The sequence below is a fragment of the Drechmeria coniospora genome, chromosome 03, assembly GCF_001625195.1.
Source record: "Drechmeria coniospora strain ARSEF 6962 chromosome 03, whole genome shotgun sequence".
Lineage (NCBI taxonomy): Eukaryota > Fungi > Ascomycota > Sordariomycetes > Hypocreales > Ophiocordycipitaceae > Drechmeria > Drechmeria coniospora.
Genome location: NC_054391.1, coordinates 7390723 through 7417973, shown reverse-complemented (window position 1 = coordinate 7417973; position 27251 = coordinate 7390723). Strand labels below are relative to the sequence as shown.

Here is a 27251-nt window from a genome sequence, read left to right as displayed (position 1 = left end):
GTGATTTCTACCCGAGGATGGACAATTCGAGATTAAGTCAGAGAGAACTAGAACTGTAATCGTGGCGCAAAATCGGCCTCCGAAATCCTATTAAGCGAGGAAGTACTGCTATTTGATCAGAGGATGCCCAGTTTGTAGGCCTCAAAGAGATTTATTGAGTGTGGATCAAGTTGGAGTCTATGATGAGGTGCTGGCCGCGATGTGCACAATGCTTACGCATCTCTGAACCAAGCGACAAGCTTCGGATATGCAGGTTGGCCTCGGTAATAACAAAAGAAGAAGAAAAAAAGAGAACGTTGTATATTGGATATGCGTCAGTTGATATTCACTGAGCCGCCGGTGAATGTATGCATCTAGCCTGACATGTCCTTTTCCAGCATCCTGGTGCCCTGCCTCACCTTGGGTGAGAAATGTTTCCTCAGTAACTCTCCTTCCCACACAGTAGATGCAAACGGATTGCTTCCCTCAACTGAATCGCTCAAGGGGTTGAAATTGCCATCGCCCTTGCGCTCCTCTGTGTGCCACAGGCTGCTCACCTTCTTAGCATGGGCGTGAGCGACGTCTCCGAGCAGGACGAGAACGGCTTGGGCCGACTTCTCGGGCAGATGCAGCGTTGTGGTCATGAGCTGCTTGCAAAAGGCAGCTAGGCGGAGAGGCGGGACTTGGCGGGCGTTGAAGGCGGGTAGGAGGACACCGGTAAGGGATCGGAGAAGAAGGACGGTGGTGGTCTGCACATTGATCTTGGACGTGGACGAGGAGGAGGACGGAGTGAGGGTGGTGTTTTCAAGATCGGCAGCGGTGGCGAGCAGGAGGATGGATTTAAAGAGGTGGGTAGTGAAGTAGGATAGATCGAGATGGAGCTCGTTTCGAGAGTTGTGGGCGTCTTGTCCAGCGAGGAGGGCAAACGCTGTGACGGTGCAGAGGAGTCCTTCGCGGGTCAAGTTTCGGGAAGGCAAGCCATCCTCGTCCTCCTCTTCCTCTCCAGCCTCAGCCGGGTCGGCTTCGGCGTCTTCGTCACTATGGCGAATCAAGTCCTTGAGAGCCTCCAGGAGATCACCGAAGAAGTCCTGGTTGATAAGGTGAGCATATTTAGCCAATCCCTCGAGAACAGCACCCATGAGATGCGGTGAGCGTTGCTTCAGAATGCGAAAGTAGGTCGCAAAGACAAGTTTGAGAGTGTCGGATTGCATTCTATCGCGTTCTTCGTGGCTGACAAGTGCGTCGGCTTGGGCCATGTCCTTCTCCAGCGCCTTTTGCGCCTTCATCGCTTTCCTCTCCCTCTTGTTGCGGAACTCTCTCTTCTGCGGTTTAGGGGCGTTCTCGCTTGGTCGTTCGACCCTGTCTTGGGATGCCTTGCCTACAAATTCGGTCAGGAGGCGAAGGCGCAGAAAGAGGTTCACGACGCTTTCGTCCACCTCGAAATCGCGGGCCCTCATCATCTTGGCCAATAGCGAGACGGCCTCAAGTGTCGGCCTGCCTTCCTCATCGTCGCAGAAGAGCGTCTCCAGTGCCTTCAGGCATTCGGCTGAATCCTCATCGACCCTTCGTCTGCTCAGCTTGCCGACGAGGATTTTGAGGAGGTCAGAACGATAGTTGAAGTGCGGAACCGACGTCATAAGAGCGCAGGCGCAAGTGACGGCGATGTTGGAGAGGCTCTTCCCATTCCGCATCCGTGTCGTCTCCGACTTGGCGCACAAGGCAAGCTCCTTGATGTAGCCGCGATAGCCTGATACCAGAGCCTGCTCAAACTGTCTCAGCTGACGGACTTCCTTGGAGATCTTTTCGTTCTTGGGCTCCTCGGACTGCGGCCGTATCCGATATCCTGGAATTATATCTTTGTAGACTGTCATTTGCGTCATGAGCGCCAGCATCCGGATGGTGGCAACCTTGGACTTTCCAAACTCTGCCATGGCTTTCAGAGAAGCAACATTGGCCTCTGGATCTTCATTGACGGCCATTGCCAGCTTTGCGAGCTCTTCCTGCGCCTCCAGAATCTGCTGGGGCTCTGGGATTGCGGGAACTACTTCGGCAGCTTCGATTTCATCCGTTTCGGACTCCATCTCCTCCTCTTCGCGACCCTCGAGCCAGTCCGCATCACTCTCAATGGACGCCGCGTCGTCTTCGTTTCGCGGCACTTGTAGAACCTCTATCCGACCATCCGACGTCTTTATCTGGGGGAGTTTGTTGCTCTCCTTCGCATGCTTCTTGCCCTTTCGGGCACGGGTTTCGTAGTCCTGTTCGAGGTTCCAATTGGAAGCGTGCCTGAAAAAGTCCTTCTGCGCCTTTCGGCCGGACGAAGTCGGCTGCGACTCATCGTCGGACGAATGGTGCGCCAGCTTTCTCCTCTTCGTACCGGTGGTCGTCATGGTAATCCAGCTTGCAGCGAGGACTGGGAATTGTCGCGACTCGTCCCAGTTGGTTTGAAGGAAAGCTCTTCAAAGGTTTCCTTTGCCGGGTCGCGGGGTGGAAAATGGAAGTTGGCTACCAATCAAAAGTGCCGATCACGGCTCACCGCCCAAAATTTTGGAATTTTCTGCCGCTTGTCGCAACGCTAGTTGCTTTACTTTTCCAGACCTTGGCCAGTTTGCCAAATATTATCTTCTTTCCAACCAACCTTGCAGTGTTCAATTTATAAGCCTCAGTTATTTCGGCTTGTTCATTTCTGCTCTGGCAGCCAAAATTGTACCGGTACCGGGGCGGATAGTCAGCTGCCACTGACGAAGTGATCCCTACGTTAGCATGGGTTTCACAAAGCCGCCTGTCAAGGCGCTTAAGGCCGCCAACAAGTTGAAGCGCCAGGAGTTGTTTGTTCAGCATAAAAGAGCCAGCGGCAAGGAGCGACGAGAAGAGCGTTTCCGGCGCAAAAAGGCAGAAGACCAGGACCCTTTGCTGAAGGCGAATCGATTGGCCAAGAACAAGACTCTCACGATTGACCAGAAGCGGGTGTGGGATGATGGTGACGATGACAGCCTTGGTGCCGTGGTGGATCTGGAGAAGCTGAGAAGAAAGCGAATAGAGGAGGCTGAGGCCGAAGAGCAGGCCTCTCTCAACGCGGAAATGGAGGATGCCGAAGATGATGAGGACAATGACAGCATGCTGGAATCCGACAATGAAGAGGATGACGAGAGGCGACAGGCAGCCCTCGCCAAGCGGATGGAGAAGCGCTCTCGACGAGAAAGCGTGGCTCCGTCGACGACAAGCACCAATCTCGACCTGACGCCATCCTCTCTAGCCCTCAAGTTTCCCACCCTCTTCTCCGATATTCCTCAGCCAAACCCGAAAGTTCTCGTCACGACCTCGCTCAACTCGAGCATTCACGACGAGGCGCAGCTCATCTCGACCCTGTTCCCCAACAGCACGTACATACGGCGATCAGGCCATCGCTTTGCATACAAATACTCACTACGGGAGATTTGCAAGTTTGCTACCAATCGAGAGTTCACGGCTGTCATCCTCGTCAAGGAGGACCTGAAGAAGCCAACCGGAATGTCCATCGTCCACCTTCCGTCAGGTCCGACGTTCCACTTCAGCATCTCGAGCTGGATCGAGCCGAGGAAGCTTCCCGGTCACGGAAACCCGACCAACCACTACCCCGAATTGCTTCTCAACAATTTCAAGACGCCGCTCGGTCTGCTTACGGCCAAGCTGTTCCAAGCACTCTACCCCCCCCAACCGGAGTTTCAGGGTCGTCAGGTGGTGACGATGCATTGCCAGCGCGACTGGATTTTTTTGCGACGCCATCGGTACGTTTTTCGAGAAAAGCGCGTGACGGAGAAGAGCATCGTCGATGCGGAGGGAAAAGAGCTCAAGGGCGTTGAGGATCTCCGAGTTGGCTTGCAGGAGCTTGGCCCACGCTTCACCCTGAAGCTGAGAAGAGTCGATAAAGGTATAGGGAGAGCCGGAAGTGAAGGCGAAGACGCGACGCAATGGCAATGGAAGGCGAAGATGGAAAAGGACCGCAAACGGTTCAATCTATAATCCACCGATGGCAGAAATGATGAACATGACGAGCTGGAGACGGCTGTCTGGGTACAAGCGTTTGACAATTTAATTGATTGATTAACCTTTGATCCAGCGACGAAGATTTATTGCTGTCCTGGCTTTCAGCGTTTCCACTAATCCTTGCATTTCAACCTCATAACCTTCGCATCGTGAACACTGGTCAGATAGGGTGACTTGAATAGGACGAATGCAAAGCAGATAAATCATATGAAAGTGATTCCGTAAAAAAAAGATTATCCAGATACTCCAGATACCTATCTATACACTGTTTCCAAGTATCCAGAAGTGCGGAGTACGAATGAGTAAAAGTATATCAAACCGACAGTAGATGGTCCATTGCGTCCGGTGTTTCAAACGAATACAGTACGCATATGAAGTTACACTGTACATTTCATTTGTACCGGCATATGACTTGCACATAGAAAAGATACTTGAGTGGCGTGCGAACCGATATCGGCTCGCACTGTTGATGTGATAAGCAACTTGGAACTTAAAATCGGCACAAATCAACAAGTCAAACGTTGATCTGCAAGCATCGACAAGCGCAGTGCACTGGCGCATGCTGCTCAAAATTCTCATGAATTCACTGTTGGATCAATGAATAGCTCAATAAAAGCCGCCTAGCCAGACCCGGGATCAAGCAGGAGTTGTACAGGCCCCTGGTAAACTGCCGCCTCTTCAATTCAACTGTGAGAAACGGCAGGAATGTGAACCTCATAGACAGAACTTGTCAGGCTTATATACTCTTGAATAAGGCGTTCGACGATTGTCAACCATGGTCAGCGGTGAGCATGACGGACTCTGCGCTGTATTACGCGGCCATCTCATTCTAGGTAGACTGAGCTGATCACAACCGCAGGCGCAGTCAACGGGCATGGCCATTGCCTGCCGGACCCGGATGTCTGGAAGCGAGCCCCCGTTCTCAAGGGATCGACTCGGTTCGAACCACGGCCGGATATAAAGAACATCATGGTCACCGGTGGGGCAGGATTTATGCAAGTCGTCCTCGCCGTTACTGCGGGCGTCACGCTGGACAAGCATACTGACCAAGCTCAACAATCTCAGCGCATCGTGGGTTGTCCGCCACCTCACCCTTACGTATCCCGGGGCGTACAACATCGTGTCCTTTGACAAGCTGGATTATTGCTCTTCATTGAACAACTGCCGGGTCCTCGATGGCAAGTCTAATTTCAGATTTTACCAAGGCGACCTCACCAACCCATCCCAGGTCCTCGGCTGTATGGAGGAGCACGCGATCGACACCGTGCTGCATTTTGCGGCGCAATCGCATGTCGATTTAAGTTTTGGAAATTCGTACAGCTTCACCCATGCCAATGTATACGGTACCCACGTTCTCCTCGAAAGTGCCAAGAGGGCATGCATCAAGCGTTTCGTTCACGTTTCGACCGACGAGGTGTACGGAGAGATCAAGGAGGGTGACGATGAGGTTCTAGAATCCAGCATCCTCGCGCCGACCAACCCCTACGCCGCGAGCAAGGCCGCTGCCGAAATGCTGGTCCAGTCGTATCAGAAGAGCTTCAAGCTTCCAACCATCATCGTGAGGAGCAACAATGTCTATGGACCTCATCAGTATCCTGAAAGTGAGTAGTCCCCACCACGCCCGTCGACTGCGGGAGCGGAGCGGTGTACTAATGATGCAGAAATAATACCCAAGTTCGCCTGTCTTCTCGAACGGGGTCGACCGATGGTGATACACGGCAATGGCAGTCCCACTCGACGTTATCTCTACGCAGGTGACGCTGCTGATGCCTTCGACACCATCTTACACAAGGGCCACATTGGAAGCATTTATAACGTTGGATCTTCCGACGAGGTTTCCAACCTTGACCTCAGTCACATGATCCTTGATGCAATGGGCATCGAGACCGACAATCCTGAGCGTTCTCGCAAGTGGATCAAGTACACGGATGACAGGCCGTACAACGATCGCCGATACGCTGTTGACGGATCCAAGCTGCGGGGGCTGGGCTGGAAACAGAAGACAGACCTCTGGGATGGGCTACGGACGACTGTGGCCTGGTACCGACAGTTTGGAGAGTCATGGTGGGGGGATTTGAGCCATGTCCTGACGCCTTTCCCTGTTGTCAGCGAAGGGGAGGTAATGCCAGACGATGACCATGCGGTGAAAGATGAGCCGCCGATACCAGGCGACGAGTGTCCGGCGACGATGAAGCAGCCCGATTCGGGCCAGAACGGTTCTCATTGACGATAGATGGCCAACGTCTTGGCGGAACCGCCCATTTGCTGCAGCAGCCACTTATGAATGAACGACGACCAACGAAGCTCTTCAAATCAGCATGTCATGGCAAGATGCACCGGAGGCCGAAACGGTAGCGCAAGATCTAGGCCATCGATTCGGAAGTTGGCCAAGCTCGGGGGTTGCTGATTACTATTGCCGGTGCCTGTGCTTGCGCCGCACAGGGCTCGCTGGTGTATTTAGCCAGTCGCTGACGATGTCATAGTGGCAAAACGGTCAATGTTGTCACGATGCAATGCCGGTCGTGTGAACCCACCGCTGTCAACCACTGTCGTCTCTTCCGACGGGGAACCGACACCTGCCTCTACCATATTACCCAGCGCCACTAATCTACGAGTCTCGGTATTTGGTAGGTATGGAGTAGGTTGTACGTAGTAGGGATCGAAATCTTTCCACCGCAATACCCTCCATATAGAATCCTACCTTAATTGTGTACAACTTCGTTGCTCGCCGATGTTATCGAGTACAACTCAATCGGCCATGTGATAATGAGAACAGCTCGGTCCATTCCCTTGTACAAATATTGTGAACGGTGAGGTCCCGTGAGAGGCGGGCATGCAACCTCCGTCATCGGTGGGTTCATCGCTCGTAGCTGCACTCGATTTTTTTGGCCGCTGCTCCTCCAAGACTTGAGTGATTCTATTTTTTTTCCGGTTGTAGTGTCAACCGTCACGCCGTCCCCTACACCCCATCGTCGGAGCATGCACTTTGTAGGCAACATTAGTAGTTTGTGGATGGCGGGTGATAAATCTCTCTGGGTATTTCACCTCCTATCACTCCATCACAGCGACTTGACAGCTTCCGACAGCATTGCTGTTAAGACTGCCCTTCATCGCCACAACAGATATGGTGATCCTCTGGACAAGTGCCTCTTCTGGAGATCCAACGTAGACAGGCAGCCTTCATCATGCGTCCATGCATATCGCCACCATCCGGGTTCAGGTGTGACTGACTGTTGCCCCCCAAGCCGGTTCAGGTCGAGCCAGCGTTGCTGCTGTAGAACCAGGGCTCTTCTTTGAGTCCGTATGCTCGACCAGGCACATGCATTGGAACGGGTACCGTGGACTGGAAAACACCCAGGTCCACCGTTTCGGTTTCGCCCCCGTCCGCTTTCTGGCTGGAAGGGCGAACTGGAATCACAACACCACACTCCCAGTTCCGGCAGTTCATCTTGAGGTTTCCAGTCGCTTTGTCCTTCACCATTCGACCCCTGTGTAGAAATTACCCGTCAGCTGTCACGAAATCAAGATTCGTCAGACAATCAACTCACCAGGCGCTCTCGGACAAATTTGCGCTGCCGACGTATGCCCAACCAGCCCAAGAAGCCGGCCCCGAGTTCTCGGCGAGAGCCTTCTCCCGCTTGGCCCTGCGCACGAATATGACCTTGGTGTGCATCAAAAGTCCCTTTCGAGTGCTGACACAATCGCAGACTAGTTCAGTTGGAAAGGTTGGCAGACGCCACCACTTCTCCTGAACACAGATGGTGCCTCCAGCCTACGCCAGCGCTCAGCGCGCAACAATTAGCCAATACGTAACCATTTCTCCGACAAGCCCGGTGGCATACATTTCGTCCGCCTCGGCTATCGCAAACAGTTTGATTCGATGGGAAGTAAATGCGGAATCTGTCCTTGAAAGGCGTCGATGGGCTGGACTGCTTGTCGGAGGGCTTACGCTTCATCCTTGCATTGTACTCCTTTGTTCCATCGTCTCCTGCGCGATGTCAGGATTCGGTACATGCTCCGGGAGAGAGGACGAAGGATTTCGTACCCTGGCAGGCGTTGTAAATGGCCTCGACGAGGTCATGCTTGATAGATCCGAGGGAGGCGCACTGTTGATCGGCATTAGCTTGCACCGTGCGACCAGTGAGCCAGTTGAGGCTCCTGGGGTCCACGTCACTCACAACAAAATCGACCTCGACGGGGTCTTTGGTTGCCAGACCCAACGCTGCGACAGTTGTTCCCAATCCGCAATAGCCTCGAGTATCCGTTAGTGAACCTTCGTTGATCCACATGGATGGACAATGCCACAAACCGATGCGCTGCAGGGACCGGTCCATGTGCCCGCCCGGTCTGCGTGTCGTTAATTCAAGCCCCTGGGCCCATCACGGGAGGTAGGGAACCCACGCACATGGAATAGACGAAACCCAGGTCAACGGTGCGGGAAAAATCGTAGTTGGCGAGGCTATCAACCATGCTGCTGTCGACGCCCATGGCGCGGAGGAAGCGTTCGAGTTGAAGGCTGAACGTTGTTCGCTTGTGGTCAACGCTCGCTTCTCGTCGTGGTAGATCCATAAGAAAGACCATCTGCCACGGTCGTTAGCGAGACGGTGATTGACAAGGTGGCTCAGCCGAGGTTCGATGGCCTAACATTTTCCATGACGCCCGTCTCTCCCCAGTCGTATGGGACCAGGTTACCGGAAGGCACCACGAGACGCAAGTAGTCTTGATACTTAAGAATTTGCAGTTTGGAGTGCATAGACCCAGGGCCGTGCATGGGCGGGAAGCAGAAGCGAACGCCAGGTGGCACGTTGGCGCGCATTGCTTCCTTCTATCACATGATGAGTTTTGCTCAACGCAGTAGGGATTGTGTGTGGTGCGTGCCTGTCGATCATCTGCAGCAAAAGCAGCAAGTAGCAGTTTTGTCTTGGACATGTCAAGCTTTGACATGATCCATTCCTCGTCCCACTGAAAAGATGAGAGCAAGGCGAGGAGCAGCTTGTCTTTTTGGAGGACCTCCTCTATCTTGATGTCGTCGGATGTTCGGGGGTAGCCATACGCCCAAGTACGCTTCATTACACCATTTGGATACGGTATCGCACTCGCAGCATCGGGTTTTCTCGTCGCTGATATGCTCTCTGGGGGGCTGGGCACCAATCGCTGCCTCTGCTTTGAGGGTGCTTCGATCTCGACCACATCGTCATCGCTTACAGCACTTCGATTTCGTTTTCTGGCCAAGCGCTCTTCCTCCATCTTCTTCCGATCCAGAGATAGCAGAGAAAATGGGGCCTTTTCGGTATTCTTGCTGCTCTCGGTGCGCTGATGCTGGATATGGGATTCTTCAGAGCGTGCGGGTGCTTCATCATGGCCATCAGCCCCTCCCAGCTCGGAGGATTTTGGGACAGATTTGGACATGACCAAGGTCTTTTTGAGGATCGATTTCAGTTGAAGGAAGATGCGGATTCCAATTCAGTGGTTGTGCGTGACGGCGCAGGGATGGCATGCGAAGTACGTACGACGCGAAGCACCAGAGGTCGTAATTGAAGGCGGCGCGAACTCACGTGAGCGCGCACGGATTCAATCAGAACTCACAAGCAGTACACCGTACTGGCAGTAAATATAATTCAAAGATTTCCCTGCTTGTTTGTGCACATGTCGAAACTCCGTATCACAGTACGTACATTAGCAAATAGATATTCGCAAACGAGTGAGCGACCGAGGCAACGCTGCATCCGAATGGGACTTAGGGATATTCGAGGGTTAGCGATCTCGCTCGGACTACGCCTACACCTGGCACCGTACCGTGCCGTTGTTGCAGGGTGCAATGATTCATGCAGCAACATTTAGACACTACATACGGAATTCACACGCACAGGTTGACATGAAATGTAAAAATATATAAGTATACAAAACATACAACTTTCCCCTCCATACTCCAGGGACTTCACAGCAGAGGCACCGTGGTCAGCCGCTCAGAAAGTCCATCTAGGCGGCGCCCCTTTGTCTCATTCCGCCTTCCCACCCTTGCTAGACCTCGCGCCGGCTTCGTCGGTGCCATGCAGCCAGTCTAGGATGCCTATGCCTCCAAAGTAGACGTCGAAGCGTTCGTGGTGCCTGTCATGCTTGCGGGCGGCGCCGTGGAAGAAGTCATACCCGCTGTGGACGGTGGCCGTCTCGACGAGCTGCCAGGCGACGAAAATCCACATGGTCAGGATGTGGGAGCGCAGTAGCAGGGGCGGCAGGGCGATGGGCAACGTGTTGGCGACGATGTGCTCGATGGGGTGCGCATACTGCGAGGAAAAGGCGACGGGGGCCGTGAACTTGTGATGCGTCTTGTGGATGCGTCGGTAGAGGGAGCGAACGTGGAACAGGCGGTGGGCGTAGTAGAAGAGCACCTCGCGGGCCGCGGCGCAAACGATGAAGTCGCGAACGACCTCGCCGAGCGAGGGCAAGCTGGCCTCGACACGGAGCAAGGGAGGCTCACCCTGTGCGTGGGAGGCGTAGCTGAGGCCAACGTGCAGCGCTGTGACGAGCACCTGGTTTCGGAGCGAGACGACGGCAGCGTGCCAGATCTCGGCAGCCGTGGGCTGCTTCGGCGCCGGCTGAATCTTGTGGCGCTCGGAGAAGGACGGGGCGATGCGGTCAAGGGAGACGAAGACTATGCAAGGCAGCCACCAGAAGATGTTCTGGATGACGAAGGCGCCGACGACGTCGATGACGTACGGATTGTAGGTTGCCACAAGGTGCCTCCAGAGACTTACTGCCTCATCCATCATCATCATCGTCGTCGTCGTCCCAGGGTGGATGGATGCCTGTGTGTCCCGGACGAGAAGTGAGTGGGAGAGGGGGGGGGGATGGGTCGATGAGGGAAGCGTAGTTTTGTTGCAAGCCGACGGTGGCGGACAGATATCAGGTAGCTCGGTCGGTGATTAAAGAAGGATGAGAATAATTAATGCGATGTTCGTGAGCTGTCGGAAAGAATCGTCCTCGAGCCCCCTCCTCATCCGCGTGTACTATGACTCGACCGGATCCTACTATTACCTGTTGGCAGTAAACAGATGCCAGCCTGCCTGATCGATCCGTGAGCCTCGGCTGTCAAAGAAACGATCTCATGATGTCAGCTGCCTCGCTCCACTCGCACCCACATAGCTTGTGTCTCCTCCAATGATCTCTCCAACCAGCCCTCATAGGCTCCCAGGGCAAGGGCAACAATAGAGGTGTACAACTACAGTTGATACCTCCTACAAACTCGATACGTGCATGCACCGTACGTGTGCCGTTCACCTGGATATTCAACTGTGGAATTAAAAGTATTGTATTGTATGTAAGTAGACGTCAGAGCTCATTCGATCAAACGCCAAGAAGCAACAAACTGCACTAAGTACAGTGCAGCGTTCATTATTACAGCATATACTTACTGTCCGGAGTACGGAGTATTATTACTGTAAAGTACTCTCCGTACGGAGAACGCGCCCGCGAATTGAACAAACTGCCACCCCGCCCGTCCTACCCCTCAACCCCGCTTTCCCCGAATGAACTAAAACCCGACATTACATATTAAATACTCCGTACTCCGTACAGTAGAGGTGGTTGTCAATACTTACGTAGATGTGTTATAATTTAAGTATATGATATATTACAGAGTAAAAATACGAAGTATAATAGTGTGCAAATACGGGGTACATACCATATTTTGCTCCTTGCTTACTCCGTACTTGCATGTACTCTTTGCATGTACTTGTAATGTGTACTCCGTACGGTGCATACTGTACAACTTGGTGTAAGTACTTACATGCACAATACGCGTTACAAGAATGGACATGCACTTGTGTAAATTAGTGTACATGCTGTAAAGGAATGCACAAGTATCCCGCAGTCCTGCTGAGAGCTGGAGTCGCAGCAGCATATCTGATGATAGCAGCACATGGCACATCATAGCATGCGCCGTGTAGGAACAAGAGACATCTCATATTCGAAATATTCAGGTGCATCCTGAAAATAGACTGCTTGCAAAATCGTGTAATCATGACATCATCACTACCATTGGCCCGCCCTTGGCCCACGGCCCTTCGTCTTCCATACATTAAACAATCCGTACCTTTGCCTTTCAATCATCCAACATTCCGTACCTCCTTGGCAGTTATGCGCGCCCTCCAACGAGGCTCGTACGCTCCATGCCTGGCCGCACCTGGGTTACGCCTCGGGCAGGTGGATTATCAAAAAAAAAAAAAAAGGATCTACATGCCTCGTCTCCATGGCCGTCCAATATCGCGCACCCCGTTCAAGTCAGCGTGCTCAGCATCGCTCGGACAAGTTTAGGTGGTGGTCCTGCAGTGTCCAGATCAGCCCCATCCCGAACCGTTCGACGAGCGTCAAAGAGGCGCACCTTAGCGATATTTCGGTACGCTGATGGACATCCTACCTTTCTTGTCCTTTTCAATCCGCGGCGGCTTCGGGCTGGCGATCTGCCTCTCCACCTTTTCCTCGAACACGACGAGCTGACCGTCCGGTAGCCGCTCGGTCCGGATGATTTCGCGCTCGCCGAGTTCGCCTCTCGGTCGGTGGGCGAGCTCCCGTTCAAGCGCGCGAATCTCGGCCCTGATATCTTTCCTGGACCGGGATCGTGACCTAGATCGCACGACAACGGGACCGACAGGCAGGTCGTCGTAACGGTGATGGTGATGATGGTGATGACGGTGGCGTGATGGATACGAGTCATAGCTGGTCGATGTCGTCGTCGTGCGAGCCGGTGAGTATTCTCGAAACGCCGTCCTGGTTCTGTCAACGACCTCGTATGCCGGACCAGCCGTGACGGGGGCGGCTTCCACCACGACCGGCCCCGTCGTCACCGTCGTCACCGTCGTCATGGGAGGGGGCGGTATCGTCACGGGAAGGGGTGACACCACGACAGGCGCTGGTACGGGCACTGGTGGGGCGGCGACTTCCCCCTTGTCTTCCGTCGCGAGGTTACCGGCCGAAGAGCGGGCGGCAGCCACTTCCAGATCAGCTTCCATCCGTCAGCCCTGTCAGCCCTTGCCACCACGGCGTGTTCAGAGTCGCTCCGCTCACCTTTGCCGTACTCCTCGCTGAGCTTGAGGAGTTCGTCGATGTTGTCTTGGCCCAAGGCTTTCTGCACGATGATGGTGTTTCCCTGCAACGTCTGGTCAGTCCAAAGCAATGCATCGCAGCCGCCGGCCGAGCCCTTCTCACCTCCTCGATGAAAGGGTAGCCGAGATCGATCAAGGCTCGCTTCGAGACCAAGCGTGATGGGATCTTGGTCTTGCCCTTCTTCGGGTACTCGCTTCGCACAGTGGCACCGCCGGCGCTGCTAGACGATAGACTCGTCGTCGAGCTGCGAGAACTGCTCCGGTGAGTGCGGGTACGGTTGCTCCGCGATTCACGACTCCTGTCTCGCGTGTCCCTCTTTCGCTCTCGAACGACCTCTCGCTCCCGAACATGTTCCGCGTAGGGCGGTCGGTAGTCGTCATCGGCATAGTACGTCGGATCGGCGACGTCGACATCGTCACGATCACGGTACCTCCTGGGGGACGGCAGCGCCGGGGCCCTGGGGAGCGGGATGGGTTGGTAGGGGGTGGGGCGATAGTCGTCTCGGTAGTCGTCGCGGTAGTCGTCGCGGTATAAATCTTCGCGGCGGGCCGGTGGGGGGTACTCTTCACGTGGCTCGTAAATACGTCGGAGAGGCCGACGGTCGTAGGTGTCGAGCGAGGACTGGCGGCGCAGGAAGGCTGGTCGACGCGGGGGCGGCGAGTCACGGCGGTACTCGACGTCTCGCTCCTTTTCCACCACGACCCTGCGGTCGTACTCGACGTCGGGACCAGCTCTCTCGCGACGCACATCCGATCGCAGCTCGTCGTGGTACGTTCGGCCATCGTGCCCTATGTCGTCGTCCAGGTCGTCGTCGTGAAATCGTCGGCGGTCACGGTCATGCCGTTCATCCGAGCGGTCCCGCGGCCGATATCCTCCGGTCGAGTATCGGCTGTCCTCCACGCGGTCCCGCTCGTACGTGAACCGGTCACGATCCCAACGTTCGCCGGCCATGTCGTACGATAACGAGGACGGTACGTAAGAGCACGCAGCTGTACGTGCGCGCGCCGACCGGTTGGCGATGGTGAGGGGAAAATTTTTCTTCTGCTCGGGTAAGGCTACTATCAAGGGTTGATCTGCCTGCCCTTTGGTTCGGAGACCTTTTGGAAGGATACTTTCCGGAATATGCGTGTGCGGGATGGAAATTGCCTCTGGAGCAAAGGGTGGCCTGCGTGTTAGGCGGCCAGGCACCTTGGTTGCGTGTGGTGTTGGTGAGCGCCGGCTCGGCAGTTGGACGGCCGTTGGACGACTAGGCACAGGCTGGAGGACTGAAAGGTGCGTTCGTCGGTTGTTGGGCGAGAAAACTGTAAAACTGAGTTGGCCTAGTGTAGGCGGAAAGGCGGACGGGACGGATGGGTAGGTGTATTTCCAGAGCAAGCCCAGCAAGTCGACGGATGATGACGATTGACCCGTGTCGAAACCCAACGGCGCAAAGACTGCAACCCCGCTTGGTGGGATATGGCTGGCATATGACACGACGAGGTACCCGTACACCGTGCACCTACAGTAAGTACTTACTGTACATTTTGCTCACTCACTACTCCGTACACTAATTATTATTACTCAACCGTATTAATACACTCGTGACTCGTACGCCTTCTTACAAGTACATGTACTTGAATACTACACAACGGAGTGCATGTAAGTATATGTACGGAGTACCTGCAGTTCTTTCTACAAGTAAGAACAGTAATACAAGTCTTACTTGTACGCTCGACACCCATGCTCCGTTGGCCGCTGTAAATGCATACTGTATGTATTCTGGTACCAAGGTCTTTCTCACAAGGTCACAACGTCGTCAACCAACGAGACGATACAAGCACATGAACGACACGACTTTACCAGGGTAAGCACGCCCTTCGAGTCCGGATACAGAGGGAGAGCATTTGTGCAACCTCGCTTCGCGCAAAGTGGTATGTCGGTCTGCTGGACGTGTGTGTCGCGGCGCTGACCCGAATGAGGCCACAGACATGGTAGAGAGCCAGGAAGCCGTGGGCTCGGAGCCTCAGGCGTTCCACCGTTTCAGCTATTTGACGTACCAGTACGGATTCATATTTTGGGATCACAGCCCAACGGTAGCTGCCCAATCGATCTGGTTCATGCGATTGCTGCCGTCCTGAGCGATAAGCCGTAAGTACTTGTAAAAGGTCTCCGTCTCCACCAACCTATTATTACGGTACTTGCACAGGTATATGAACGCCTAGTGTACAGTTGGACTGATAAATGGTCCCCAGAGGTGGAAAACATGGTGGCTGGGCGCCTCGCGAGTCACGAGCCCCAGTAAGCTCACGGGTTCCAATAGGCTCACAGCGTCACGAGCAGTTGTCAAGTCCGTCCGAAAAGTCATCTGCACATAATAATTATTGCAGTAAGTACTTGTACTTGGCCCTCCTGCTACGCTAAAAAAAGCCCTCCACCTACTGTAAGTACAAATAAGAACAAGAACAGGTCCTTACATGTACATATTCAGTACGGAGTAGTGATCGGTAAACCTACTAATTTATATTCAACCCATTGTTATTACCTTGTTACCTAGAAGGTTCGTACTGTGCCTTGGAATATCTGTTAACTGTACTTACAGAACTGGGCCTGCCTTCGAGGTATGTACGAAGGTCGTCGCAATACTCGTACAAGTACGGAGTAGCGTGCTGCTGCAGGGATATGCTTCCGAACCTCTTATACGGTCACATACATGTATTTGGGTCCGAGTTGAAAATGAATACTAGGATGGAAGTCCTTGAGAATGTGTTCCGGACCTTTATCATCACTACAACTCCATTCGTATTTCTTCACGCTAGAGTTGATTACCCTTATTTCCATCCATCGCTTCGCTTCTGCGGGTACGGAGAGACATTGCCGGTCTATTCGACCCAACCAATACGGAGTACAGGGTAATGCAGTACAGTATTGTACAAGGCTTACTTCTATAGTACTAAGGTGTAGGTGTACTGTACTGTAGGTCGCAAGATTCTCCACCCACCGAAGCGTTGCAAGTACGGAGTACATACAAGCTTACAGCTTGGGCGAGGCGGGCTTCCAATTAGACCCACCAAAGTCGCCAACGCCGTTACTGAGCTGGCTTCGCGTCCATGCTTCTCTATCACCTCTCACCAACTTCTACATGCCGAATCTGCCCGGATGAGGCGAGCTCGTCTACTGGGCGCCGCACGCAAACAAGCAAGTGTAGGATTCCAGGGCATATATTTATTGAAACCAACGGCATTGTCGTGGTCCCGCCGTAGGAAAATAGGGCGACAGGCAGTTCAAACAAAGATTGAGCGCGACTAGAACAGAATGAAGGCTCGACCGACGAGCCAGACGGACTATTGAAACTGTCCTGTCGACACTCCCACTCCTGCGAGCGAGCCTAAAACCCTCGAGGCCTCCGGGAATGGGCGCTACCAACTTGCATTCGACCTGCTGCTGCCAAGCCCATGCCGTCGCTCGAGACGACCGTTCACCCACGGCAGCTCATGCCTAATGGGTACGGATATCTCAAGAAAGGCGACCCGTTCATGACGGCCCTCTGCCGCCGCAAAACGCATGCATCTAGGAAGGCTCTATACGTCGTTGCTGTCGGCGGGAGGACCCTCGGCCTTCGAGCCCCAATTTCCATTCTCGCGGCTGTCCACAAGGAGGAGCGTCAGAGCAGGGCCAGGAGACATGCCGAGCTTCGGAGACGCGACGGCATCGTGGAAGACGAGTTCAGGGCGGCGATTACGAGGCTATTCCCCAGAGTACCTCGCGCAGATGTCGCTGACATCCTCAAGCGAGCGTTGCGGAAACACAGTGGGCGCGTTGGAAGGACGGGCAAGCTGTCCCTCGACGAAAAGGTTCGCCTCGCCGTGACAGCACACATCCGGCACTGCCACACAGCGTACGACACTGTCATCAAGGGCGGGGACAGAGCCAGCGCAAGACAGGCCGTCTCTGGGGATATCTCGGCAATCATGCGAGATTGGGGGTGGCAGAACGACGGCAGGCTCGGCTCGAAACGGGGACACAGTGGACGCCTCGGGCGGAACATCGACGACGGCGGCAAGCCAGGACCAAGGAGACTTGAACCGGCAAATGGAAAGAAGGTGGGGACTACGAAGCAGGCTGGACGACCGACTTCTCAAACCCGACCTCCCCATCTGCCTCGCGAGAACACTGCTGGCCGTCGCGTACTTGGGACGACGGGGGGGGAGAACAAGCGGCGAGGATTGAGCATAGATGATGCTATCGAGATCGACGACTCGATCGAGGAGTCGGATACCAACTCATGGGACGGGGACGAGGACGAAGCCGACGACGGTGACTCGGATAGTGACTCGGATAGTGAATGGGTTGAACCAGAGGAGGATGCAGAGCATGGTGTAGAGGGAGGTGTAGAGGAGGATGCGGACGAGGATGCAGATGATCTTTGGTAGCTGCTGCCTGCATTTCCTGTGAACGCATGTCACGGGTCTGACGCCTGCTGTGAACTGGTCCAGAGGTTGACGTTCTCGCCTTGCCTAATAGTATCTATCCAGCTAGCTAGCTGATAGAGGCGAATACAATGCATGTCCATTCATTCGTTTAATTTCATGATATTTTATTGTAGTTTCTTTGTTGGACGTGCCGTTGGATTGTGTTGTGTTTATCATCGTGATGGAATGTGTCTTACTGTTAGCGTTGAAACATGGTGAATGGCCTGTTCGACCTCGGCGATGTTGCCGTCATAATACAGACGATATTACTGTAGACACCAAGCTGGAGTGGCACTTTCCGGCCCTAGAGCGAGCCGTACGCCTCTCCATCGCCTCTATCCAACCGCTAAAAGAGGCATTTATGGATACTGCCGGTACTCTCTTACGTATATCCAGATGCGCTGCCAATAAGCACCCCGGTAGACGAGCCGGCGGCACCATTTGATTGACTTTACCTCCCTCCTCCAGTCCCCACCAGCCAACACCACCTTCACCAAAGTACACCGCCCAAGCGGTAGGCATCGCCGGCTCTGCTGGAGCCTTTGAGAAGTCGCTCGAGCCAATACCTTCCTTCCTGCTTGTCGCAGGGAAACGAATAGTACCAGAGACGTGGTCGACAGAGATGAATAGATCAGGCCATTACGAGTCGCTCATTCTTCGTCCTCGCTACTTCTTGCTCCTTGCTCTGTGTTGATTGCGTCGTCATTGCTCAACAACAAAGCAGGAACCCCACTCGATGGCATTCCGGATCTCGAATCTTGGGAAAAAAAATAACCGCCGACACTGACAAACCCACCAGAGCTTTGTTGCCATTGAAACGGGAATCAGCGTCATCCAGCAGCCAGCCTCCTTGGTGCTCCATCGTCCGGTCGTCTTGACCCTGGCTCGTTCTTGAGCAATCCGGCCGACTTTGGGCTGGGCCGTCACGCAATCCCTGCCTCTGCCTGCTTCGCGCGCTCAATCACACCAGCAGCTCTCCGCAGCCTTGATCGTGCTACGCTCTCCTCACCGATCGGCCGTCAAACGGGGACTGCCAGTACGAGCAGGGCCTCGCAGAGCTCTGGAAGGGAACGCACAAGACGCTGCATAGCGCGGCTCGCTGCTGCCAGTTGCCTGTTGCAGATGGCAAACCCGCAAGATCGCCCACGCCTCTCCAGGCTGCCCGTCCCGAAGCCTACGTCGAGCATCCCAAAGCCCACCTGGGCGGCTGATCAACCGTCTGCTCGCCAAGCGTCCACCGGCAGTGTAGTTCTGGGCAACAACGCGACAGTCGCATCGGACCTGCCGCCGTCGAGGATTCGACCCGCCACGTCACGATGCCAACTTCGATCGGCTGACGGTACCGCAATCCGGCGAGACAGCCCCTTGCGCTCGGTTCCTTCGTGCAACAAGCTTCGCTCGAGTACACCGCAGCCGATGCCGCCGGTCCAGTCCAACGTCCAGACCCCCGCCGCGACACCTCGAACACCTCGTGTCATGTCCCGCTCGCAGCGACAACCGAGCGCCATGCTAAACCAAGGCATGCGTTCAGACCTGATGTCCACCGTGGATACAGATCCCGAGACGGCGGCATGTGATGGGCTGCCAAACAGGGGAGCCTCTGGGGTTGTGGCGGACGAGTTGCCTTGCGTAACACCCAAGGCGGCGGCCACGACCCCGAAGCCTCGACTATCTCTTGCCGAGCGTACAGTGGAAACGCTGTCGCAAATTCCGTCATCGCCCGCCATGACCAGGAACCCGTCATCCTTCTTCGAGCACAATAGACCGGCCTCTCGCACCGACAGCGGCAACTCGAGGCCCAGCTCCAGCTATGCCTCGGATGGATCTGGCAGGATCCCTTCGAGGCACGGTAGCCGACCAGGCTCGCGCCATGACTGTGAGGAGGTAGCCGCCCCGACCTCCCGTGCCCCTGCCGTTTCGCTCAAACCGCCCCTGCCAACCGTCGACATCATGCCGCAGAAGCTATCGGAGTTCGCCCCTTTGAGGTCACCAAAGACTAGGCTAAAGTCAACGCCAGGGCCAACGCCGAAAAAGTCCTCGACTTTATCGGCGTTGAAGAACCCGTCAATTTCTGACGTCGGTGGTCCGGGCCCGGAAAAGCAGCCCTGCGGGTTACTCCGGCCGCGATCCGGCCCAAAGGGCGTGGCGCCAAAGGCGCCAAAGTCAGGATCACCCATCATCACCGACTCCCCCCTCCCAGCTGTGCATCAACCCGATCAAGACCGCGGCCGAGGGCCCGTCGCCGTTTGGGATGGCTCCATTGCGCCCAAATCACCCGAGCATACAAGTCCGGCTAGTCCAGCTCTCCCCGGCGGCAAGTCCTCGGCCGCGTTGCGAGAGCAGATTGCGAAAGCCAAGGCCGCCAAACGAATGGCCGCGAGGTTGTCTAGTGCCTCCGGCGTATCCACCACCGTCGACGACACGCGTACCCTGTCGTCGGACGATGCCGTCTACCTGCACGGGGAGCACAGCGACCCGTTCAATCAGCGACAGGGAGGAGAAAATCCGGGCGAGAATGTGCTGCAGCAGCGGGTGTCCGCGGCCAGGACTTCGGGACGACTCAACATTGCCGCCCTTGGCCTGAAGGAGATTCCGTCCCAAGTCATTCACATGTACGACTTGGATAGTGTTGGAGCTGGCCGCTGGGCCGAGAGCGTGGATCTGACGAGGCTCGTGGCCGCGGATAATGAGCTGGAGCAGTTGGATGATGCCCTGTTTCCAGATGTGGGCTCAGAAGCACTGCAAGAAGATGGCGATGGTCGGGGCAACATGTTTGGAGGGTTGGAGACGCTTGATCTGCACGGAAACAGGCTGCTCGATGTGCCAATTGGCTTCCGCCGCTTGTCACAACTAACATCCTTGAACCTCGTGAGTGGCAGTCCTCTGGCGACCGCGCCTGTTTTCGGCTGACATGATGCAGTCGTCCAATCGGCTAACCAACGGCTGCCTCGACGTTATCTCTCAAATGACGGCGCTGAAGGACCTCAAACTTTCCAAGAATCAGTTAGCCGGTCCCCTCGGCCCCGCCCTCAATGAGCTCCGATGGCTGGAAATGCTAGATCTTCACGGCAACAGCTTAACGGATCTACCAGCCAACATGGAAAAAATGACGCGGCTGCGGATTCTCAACCTGAGCGAGAACAAGTTCGCATCGCTCCCGTTCGACGACTTGGCGAAGCTGCCGCTGGCTGAGCTGGCGGCAAGGAAGAACAGGCTGTCTGGTGCCTTGATCCGAGGCTCCGACGTGTCGTTTCCCCTCCTCCAGATGCTCGACGTCTCATCCAACCAGCTGACCCATGTGGTGTCTCCGGATGGTTGCGTTGGCTTTCCCGTCGTCCATTCCGTTTCCCTGTCGATGAACAGGTTGCAGGCGTTGCCGGATATGACGACGTGGACGAACCTGGTCACCCTGGCCGTGGACGAGAATAACATATCCGTCATATCGAACAGTTTTACTGGCTTGGGGAACCTTCGACAGGCCGACTTTTCTAGCAACGACATTCGGGTCGTGCCAGCGGAAATTGCAAGAATGGAATGCCTGTCGATGATTCGGTTGACGGGCAATCCCTTACGGGACAGAAAATTTGTGTCGGCCACGACGGAAGAGCTCAAGAAGGCGCTGGCCGCAAGGCTCGAACCGTTGCCGTCTTCTCGGCCGCCTGGCGACGGTCAAGCATGGACGAACCGATCGGATGGATTCTTCTCCGAAAGGGAAGGCAGGAAGGATGACGAGGATGACCCGTCCGACGAAGACGAAGAGTTCGCTACGCCGCCGACCTCGGCGCCGCAGTCGCCCATGGGATCTCGAGCCCAGAGGATGAGCAGTGAGCCATCCGACTCGCAGATCTGGCATGTCAACCCTGGAGGCGTTCTGGACCGATCTCGGACCGATATGTCGTTGCTGGACGCAGCGATGTGCTGCAGGGTGGCGGCCGAGCATCAAGTGCGACAAGCACAGCTCCATCACAATTCCCTCTCTTCCATTCCGAGTTCTCTGAGCTTCTTCGGAGCAACGCTGTCATCGCTGACGCTTACAAACAACAAGCTGTCGGGCACCACTTTCATGACCGAGACGTTGCACCTTGAGGCTCTGCGGGAGATCAACTTGTCATCGAACCGCATGACGAGCCTCGAGCCGCTTATGAGGCTTCTTCGTGCACCGGACTTGGAGAAGGTGGATGTTTCTATCAATCGGATCGCATTTCTTCCTCTCAGCCTCAGGGAAGCCTTTCCGCGATTGACTGTGCTGCTCGCGTCCGGCAACCAGCTGGCCGAGCTTGAACCCGAGGCGATCCGGGGGCTGGAGATTGTAGACGCATCCAACAACGACATTGGCCATCTGAATCCCCGCCTCGGCTTGCTGGGCGGGCAGCAGGGGTTGCGGAGACTGGACGTGACGGGCAACCGATTCAAAATTCCTCGCTGGAACGTCTTGGAGAAGGGGACGGAGGAAACTCTGCGCTGGCTACGGGGACGAGTGCCGGCAGATGAGATGGAGGTGTGGAGGGAGCAGAATGGCGAGGATGATGGTGACAACGACGCTTGCGTCTGATCGGGCCTACTGGGCAAGGATCGGGGAGGGGGAGACTGGCTCGCGGATCAATGGCATTACATGGCAAAGCGACGGTGAACAGAGTCTGGCAGACGCCATCATCGAGGAACCTAGGAGCTGGAGCCTGGAGCATGGGAGCTGAATCGTGCAAGTGACCGCAGTGTAGGTATAGATCGGGAATACGGGTCACTGCAGCCGAATCATGGTATGCCTCACCTGCGTTGCCAACACGAATGACTTGTCGCGGCTTTACTTTTGTGCCACCATAGACGTGTGCTCGCTGTGTGCTCGCTGTACGCACGGGTCGCATCCCCTCCCCTTCCCCCCCCCTGTCCCTCCACTTTCCCCTTCCACTTTTCCCTTATTCATCTTCTCCATCTCCTCCTCTATTCCTACCCGCGACGCCCAGCCGATCGGTGCCTGGAAGGAACCAGCGTTAGGATCAGGAAAGGCCAGGCTCAAGACGATGGCAACAACTGGCGAGGTTTGGCACGACTTTCGTCCACACCGAATCCAACGACTTCTCGCCGCCGTCTAGTCTGGGGAGGTATAACCATCACGCATTATGCCTTCAACAATGCACTTGACCAGCCAGCATATGAGCAGAAGATTACACGCCCCACGCCCGCTTGCGATATCGCTTTTCGAGGAGCAACCAATTTCGAGGCTCGGTTTACGCGCGCTACAGCTGAGCGGAATCAAGGCGGCCATGCATCTTCCCCAGGGCCGAGCTGGCGGTGGGTCCGCGTTTCGTCTCGCTACCAGCCGAAGGTCGAAAGACGACGACATCTACACGGCGGATGAGATCTGGAAAGTGCTTATCCCAGTGTCGGTCCTTGGCTGGTTTACCTTTGGCGTCATTTGCATCCTGTGCCTCAATGGCCGCGGCAGAGCCGGCCGATGGGTTCCTGAATGGTACCTCGACTCGGACAGGGCACGAAAATACAAGCTGGCGGTCGTGGCATGGTGGCTTGTCGTCCTCGTCATGTGGCCCGTCATCCTTCCACTGCTCGGCGCGCGCAAGTTTGGGCAAAAGGTGGAGAAGACGTTGGCCGAGAAGAGGCGGCATAGGGCACAGCTACTGGAGAACGACAAGCAGACGACGGCAATGGCGGCGGCGGGTGGTGATTGCTGACCCTGATGAGCCTGGTGACCTGGTCGATAGAGAAGGGCCGGGCAATCTGCAACGAGGCCGGGTGGACATGGACGGGACGGTCGCGACCCGTTTCGTGAGGGGATACTTGGCTGGGTGGGTGAGACTGATATGATAGCTGCTACCGGCACACAACATTCGTTCTAGCACGACATATGGTCTGGGTGGTGTGAGGTGGAGGGTGGAGGGCCATCGGAACAGCTGGTTGCCAATGCGGAAAGGACAGCACAGCACAGAACCCGAGAGTCGAGAGGAGAAATTAAAATTTAGGCGCTCAAACCATTCGTCCGAACCTGTCTTGCTTAGTTCTGGATGGTATCGTGCAAGGTATGCTCTGATGAATCGGGGCTGCAAGGAACAAGATGAGGCAACTGAGAGGCTTGCGCGACTCTCATGATGACTGCGGAGCATCATCCACTCATGAACAAGCGCCTCTATATGCCGCCTGCACAATTCATTACTAATATGCCCGGGACTGCAGCTGCGTCATATTAAATCATAACAAAAATTCATATGGATATTACCTACAGGAGGTATGTGATTACTTATTGGCTTCGTACATATATTCCGCAGTCCTCCCCGCAGGCGAGGCGAATCGACGGAGCATCACCATCCCTACCTCTAGCTGCTACAATGTAATTTGACCGCGTACTAAGTAGAGATACACGGTAAGTATCGACTTGCACTATACTCCAATACTCCATACTTTGCCAAATGGCACAGAAAATGTCAATATGTATTGGCGAGTAGCACACTTACCGACGGAAATATGCAAGTCTAATCATGCAGTGCGTGTACATGCACTTATTCATACAGTAAGTATACTCGAACTTCGTACGGAATACGGAGCACTCTAGTAATAATACAGCATATTCGTACGGAGCAGAAGACGTTCCGCCTTTACACCTGCTTATTAGCCATGTATTTTACCTGATTCAACAACCAGAACAAAATAGGAGTAAATAAAATAAACAATAATACTCCGTACCTCCTACACACTACTGCCCATTACGGAGTAGTCCGTATTAAGTGGTTCGTACCTAAGCCGTAATAATGCGTAATAATCCATTTTCCTAGGTAATAATTCGGTTCCCACCCGCAAACGTCCTCCCCACCCCCCCCCCCCCGTTCCACCAGCCTCCCGACTTCTCTGCCCGGCAACGATGCAAGGTATCGATCCCGTGGGTTATCGCGCCCTAAACAACACTCTCCATTCTGCCGTCAACACATTTCCTTCATCCACTCCTTCCATCGACTCTCGCTCTATTTGCTTCATCCGCTCCATCAGTCCCAATCTGGCCGCTCCAATTAATCCCCATCGGAGCCCCCCCTCCTCCCCTCTCCCCCGCCCATCCGAGGTCTCACCGTCGCGATCGTCGCTTCAGGACTGCGGCCTCGTTGGCAATTTGGCGACGGTCCGAGTCCTTGGCCCTGGTTCTGCCCGCGGAAGCTTCCCCTCTCCGTTCAATAGGCCAGGCCGAGGTTCGCTTCCACGCATAGATCGGCACAGCCTTGTCGTAGCCTCGTGCAAAGGCGGCAAGCACGGACGCCGCTGCCACACCGACACAGACTGACGCACCTCGGCACACATCGAGAACGGACGCATAGAGACACCGGGTAGTGCTTTTATAGGGGATGAACCAAGTCCTGACGATGGCTTTTCATCCAGAGCCCCAGGGTTCCCAATCGAATGGCGTCGAGCCAACGTCGAGCCCCCTCGAGCCAGCAACGCCTCGGAAGGCTGGCCCGCCGTCTTCGTCGTCAACCTCGTCGTCGCAGGCCACCCTCCCGTCGACGGAGGTTCCCGGCTCTCCAATTGATCCGAACGAGTCCTTTCGGACGGAGATGAACGAGGATAGGGCAGCGACGACGGTGATCCCCTCGTCTCTCACCCCTCCGCCTTCCACCCAGGTCGCTTCTCACACGGGCCATCCGAGACGGGCCTTCTCGCTCTCGCAGCAAACAGTCCTCTTCTCTCCCCCGGCCGCGATATTTAAGAAGATGCGCGAAGGCGAGACAGCGACGGAGTATACCACACCGACACCACAGCAGCTCCTCGACGCATCGGCCGACGAGCTCCGTACCTTGCTGCAGGCCGCCATCGCCGAGCACCAAAGATTCAAGATGGAGATGGCCCATCACAGGCTGCAGTACAACTTGCTGAGCATGCAAGCCGAGGACGACTCGAAGCGGGCGGCTGTCGAGCACGACATGGCCCGCAGGGAGGTGGACGCGCTGCGAACGGCCGAGCACTCTCGCCAGGCCAAGCGTGAGCTCAGCAGCGCGTCCGAGGCGAGCCAGGTCAAGTACCTGCAGGTGAAGAAGTGGTACGAGGACTCGATGGAGGAGAACGAGACGCTGCATCGACGACTTCGGCTGGCCAAGAAGGTCATTCAACAGAAGGAGGAAGAGAATATCAGCCTCACGGAGGAGCGGGACATGCTCCTTACCCGCATCCGCGAGAACCGCGAGCATTTTCACATGCTCTGCAGCCCGGGCGGCATTTTCCACGGCGCGTTGACCCCGAAGCAACCCGCGGCGACGACGCCGCAGTCTTCACGGCGACCTGCTCACCGCCGGACGCCGACATCTGGCCGTCGTTACGAGAACGACGTCCCCGAGCACGGTTTGTCGGCGCTGCTGCAAGCCATGAGCCAGGACAACAACGCGGCGCCTGCGCCGTCGACACCGCACCGCGTCATTCAGCGACATATGGGGAGGCATAATCGCAACTCTCAGTCCATGTCGTCGTTGCCGACGACGCCCGTAGGACGATCGCACGAGGGGGGGGCTTCGAGCTCCTCGGTCGTCGGCCTCGTGCCTCAGACTGAGCCACGACGGCGAAAGACTCGGCCGCCACTCGTGCCGAAGACGCCGACGCCAAAGCATGAGCGAGTGAAGAGCCGCGAGAGCACAATTTCGGCCGAGGACAACGAGGAGCTCGCTCGGCAGGCGCTGCAATCAGCCGCAGCGGTCCAGGCGCAGGTCTTGGGCGCGCCCGAGGTGAGCCGATCTCGGCCCCGAGATGGCAATGGAGAGGACGAGGACGTGTTTGGAAGGCAGGCGAGCGAGGCGGCGGCGCAGCTGCTACGTCGACATCCGAACAGGGACCACGAGACTGTCCGCTCGATTCATTCGCCCCGTGGCTCGCCGAGACCGGCAGAAACGTCTGCGAGAATGCAGGCGAGACTGCTGTCGGACCCTAGTGGCACCGACAAGCGGAAGTTTCCGGGCGGCATACCGGCGGACGAAGAGGTGAGACGCGAGCAAGGCAGCCCGACCAAGAAGTTGCGCGTTGGAGGATCCCTCCGGGAAGACCAGACAGTTGGCTTGGGAATTCGATGCAGAGAGTAAGCGTAACAAGTAGATGAGGCCATCGATCTGTCAACATCACCCGCATAGCAATTTGCGTCGCTTATATGCAAATGAGGCGGCCGTGGTTTGCAGCGTATTCTCAACCAGTGCACAATATTTTCGTGCACTCCGCTTAGACACTGAGATGTCTAGACCCTTGATGTTCATCAGCATGTCACCATCCATGTCGATGGGTGCCCTGCAATCATGGCGGCGATTATTTCATCTCGGTCGCCGCCCAAGGTTGCAGTAATCTGTCCTACGATGGCTTTTGGCGAGCACTGATGTAAGTAGGGGCGCTGGTGATGCAACGACTCATGCATTATTTATTATCTGCGTACTTACGGAGTACTACGTATACATCCACAGCCCACGCAGCCCATGGGGCGTTCAGCACTCTATCAACTTACCATATCCCTACCGTTATTTTTCCAGGCAAAACGCGGTTCAGAACAAGGCGGCAACGGCGGGTCGGCGGGTCGGCGGATGTCGCGGGTGTCGTACACCCGCCCCAAGCGCCGCCCCGAGCGCCATCCTGCTGTACTTACATTCCCTCTCCGTGTATCCAATTCCGAACATAGTTTCGGCATTCAAATTGCACTCTCACGTTTTGAATCACCCTCTCCATTGCTCAACCACC

At 55.5% G+C, this 27251-nt stretch overlaps 10 protein-coding genes across 10 annotated transcripts; 6 read left to right on the top strand and 4 right to left on the bottom strand.

Annotated features, from left to right (window-relative positions):
• Nucleotides 1-353: 353 nt before the first annotated feature.
• Nucleotides 354-2366, bottom strand: DCS_07791 (uncharacterized protein; the record flags this gene model as incomplete). The annotated part of the gene is made up of 1 exon (XM_040805075.1): nt 354-2366. The coding sequence occupies one exon, from the start codon at nt 2364-2366 to the stop codon at nt 354-356; it is 2013 nt and encodes a 670-aa protein (XP_040655179.1).
• Nucleotides 2367-2739: 373 nt separating this feature from the next.
• Nucleotides 2740-3978, top strand: DCS_07790 (Brix domain containing protein; the record flags this gene model as incomplete). Its single annotated transcript, XM_040805074.1, has 1 exon — nt 2740-3978. One exon carries the CDS (start codon nt 2740-2742, stop codon nt 3976-3978), a length of 1239 nt encoding a protein of 412 aa, XP_040655178.1.
• A 799-nt stretch (nt 3979-4777) lies between these two features.
• Nucleotides 4778-6229, top strand: DCS_07789 (dTDP-D-glucose 4,6-dehydratase; the record flags this gene model as incomplete). Its single annotated transcript, XM_040805073.1, has 4 exons — nt 4778-4787; nt 4862-5073; nt 5138-5603; nt 5664-6229. 4 exons carry the CDS (start codon nt 4778-4780, stop codon nt 6227-6229), a joined length of 1254 nt encoding a protein of 417 aa, XP_040655177.1.
• A 1023-nt stretch (nt 6230-7252) lies between these two features.
• Nucleotides 7253-9411, bottom strand: DCS_07788 (ubiquitin interaction domain-containing protein; the record flags this gene model as incomplete). The annotated part of the gene is made up of 6 exons (XM_040805072.1): nt 7253-7490; nt 7551-7774; nt 7845-7990; nt 8048-8349; nt 8408-8583; nt 8695-9411. The coding sequence occupies 6 exons, from the start codon at nt 9409-9411 to the stop codon at nt 7253-7255; spliced, it is 1803 nt and encodes a 600-aa protein (XP_040655176.1).
• Nucleotides 9412-10001: 590 nt separating this feature from the next.
• Nucleotides 10002-10778, bottom strand: DCS_07787 (uncharacterized protein; the record flags this gene model as incomplete). The annotated part of the gene is made up of 1 exon (XM_040805071.1): nt 10002-10778. One exon carries the CDS (start codon nt 10776-10778, stop codon nt 10002-10004), a length of 777 nt encoding a protein of 258 aa, XP_040655175.1.
• A 1605-nt stretch (nt 10779-12383) lies between these two features.
• DCS_07786 (uncharacterized protein) lies at nt 12384-14055 on the bottom strand (the record flags this gene model as incomplete). Its single annotated transcript, XM_040805070.1, has 3 exons — nt 12384-13003; nt 13066-13147; nt 13207-14055. 3 exons carry the CDS (start codon nt 14053-14055, stop codon nt 12384-12386), a joined length of 1551 nt encoding a protein of 516 aa, XP_040655174.1.
• A 2480-nt stretch (nt 14056-16535) lies between these two features.
• DCS_07785 (uncharacterized protein) lies at nt 16536-17513 on the top strand (the record flags this gene model as incomplete). Its single annotated transcript, XM_040805069.1, has 1 exon — nt 16536-17513. One exon carries the CDS (start codon nt 16536-16538, stop codon nt 17511-17513), a length of 978 nt encoding a protein of 325 aa, XP_040655173.1.
• Nucleotides 17514-18674: 1161 nt separating this feature from the next.
• On the top strand, nt 18675-22104 carry DCS_07784 (uncharacterized protein; the record flags this gene model as incomplete). Its single annotated transcript, XM_040805068.1, has 2 exons — nt 18675-20420; nt 20473-22104. The coding sequence occupies 2 exons, from the start codon at nt 18675-18677 to the stop codon at nt 22102-22104; spliced, it is 3378 nt and encodes a 1125-aa protein (XP_040655172.1).
• A 577-nt stretch (nt 22105-22681) lies between these two features.
• Nucleotides 22682-23239, top strand: DCS_07783 (uncharacterized protein; the record flags this gene model as incomplete). Its single annotated transcript, XM_040805067.1, has 1 exon — nt 22682-23239. The coding sequence occupies one exon, from the start codon at nt 22682-22684 to the stop codon at nt 23237-23239; it is 558 nt and encodes a 185-aa protein (XP_040655171.1).
• Nucleotides 23240-24910: 1671 nt separating this feature from the next.
• DCS_07782 (uncharacterized protein) lies at nt 24911-26611 on the top strand (the record flags this gene model as incomplete). Its single annotated transcript, XM_040805066.1, has 1 exon — nt 24911-26611. One exon carries the CDS (start codon nt 24911-24913, stop codon nt 26609-26611), a length of 1701 nt encoding a protein of 566 aa, XP_040655170.1.
• Nucleotides 26612-27251: the final 640 nt, after the last annotated feature.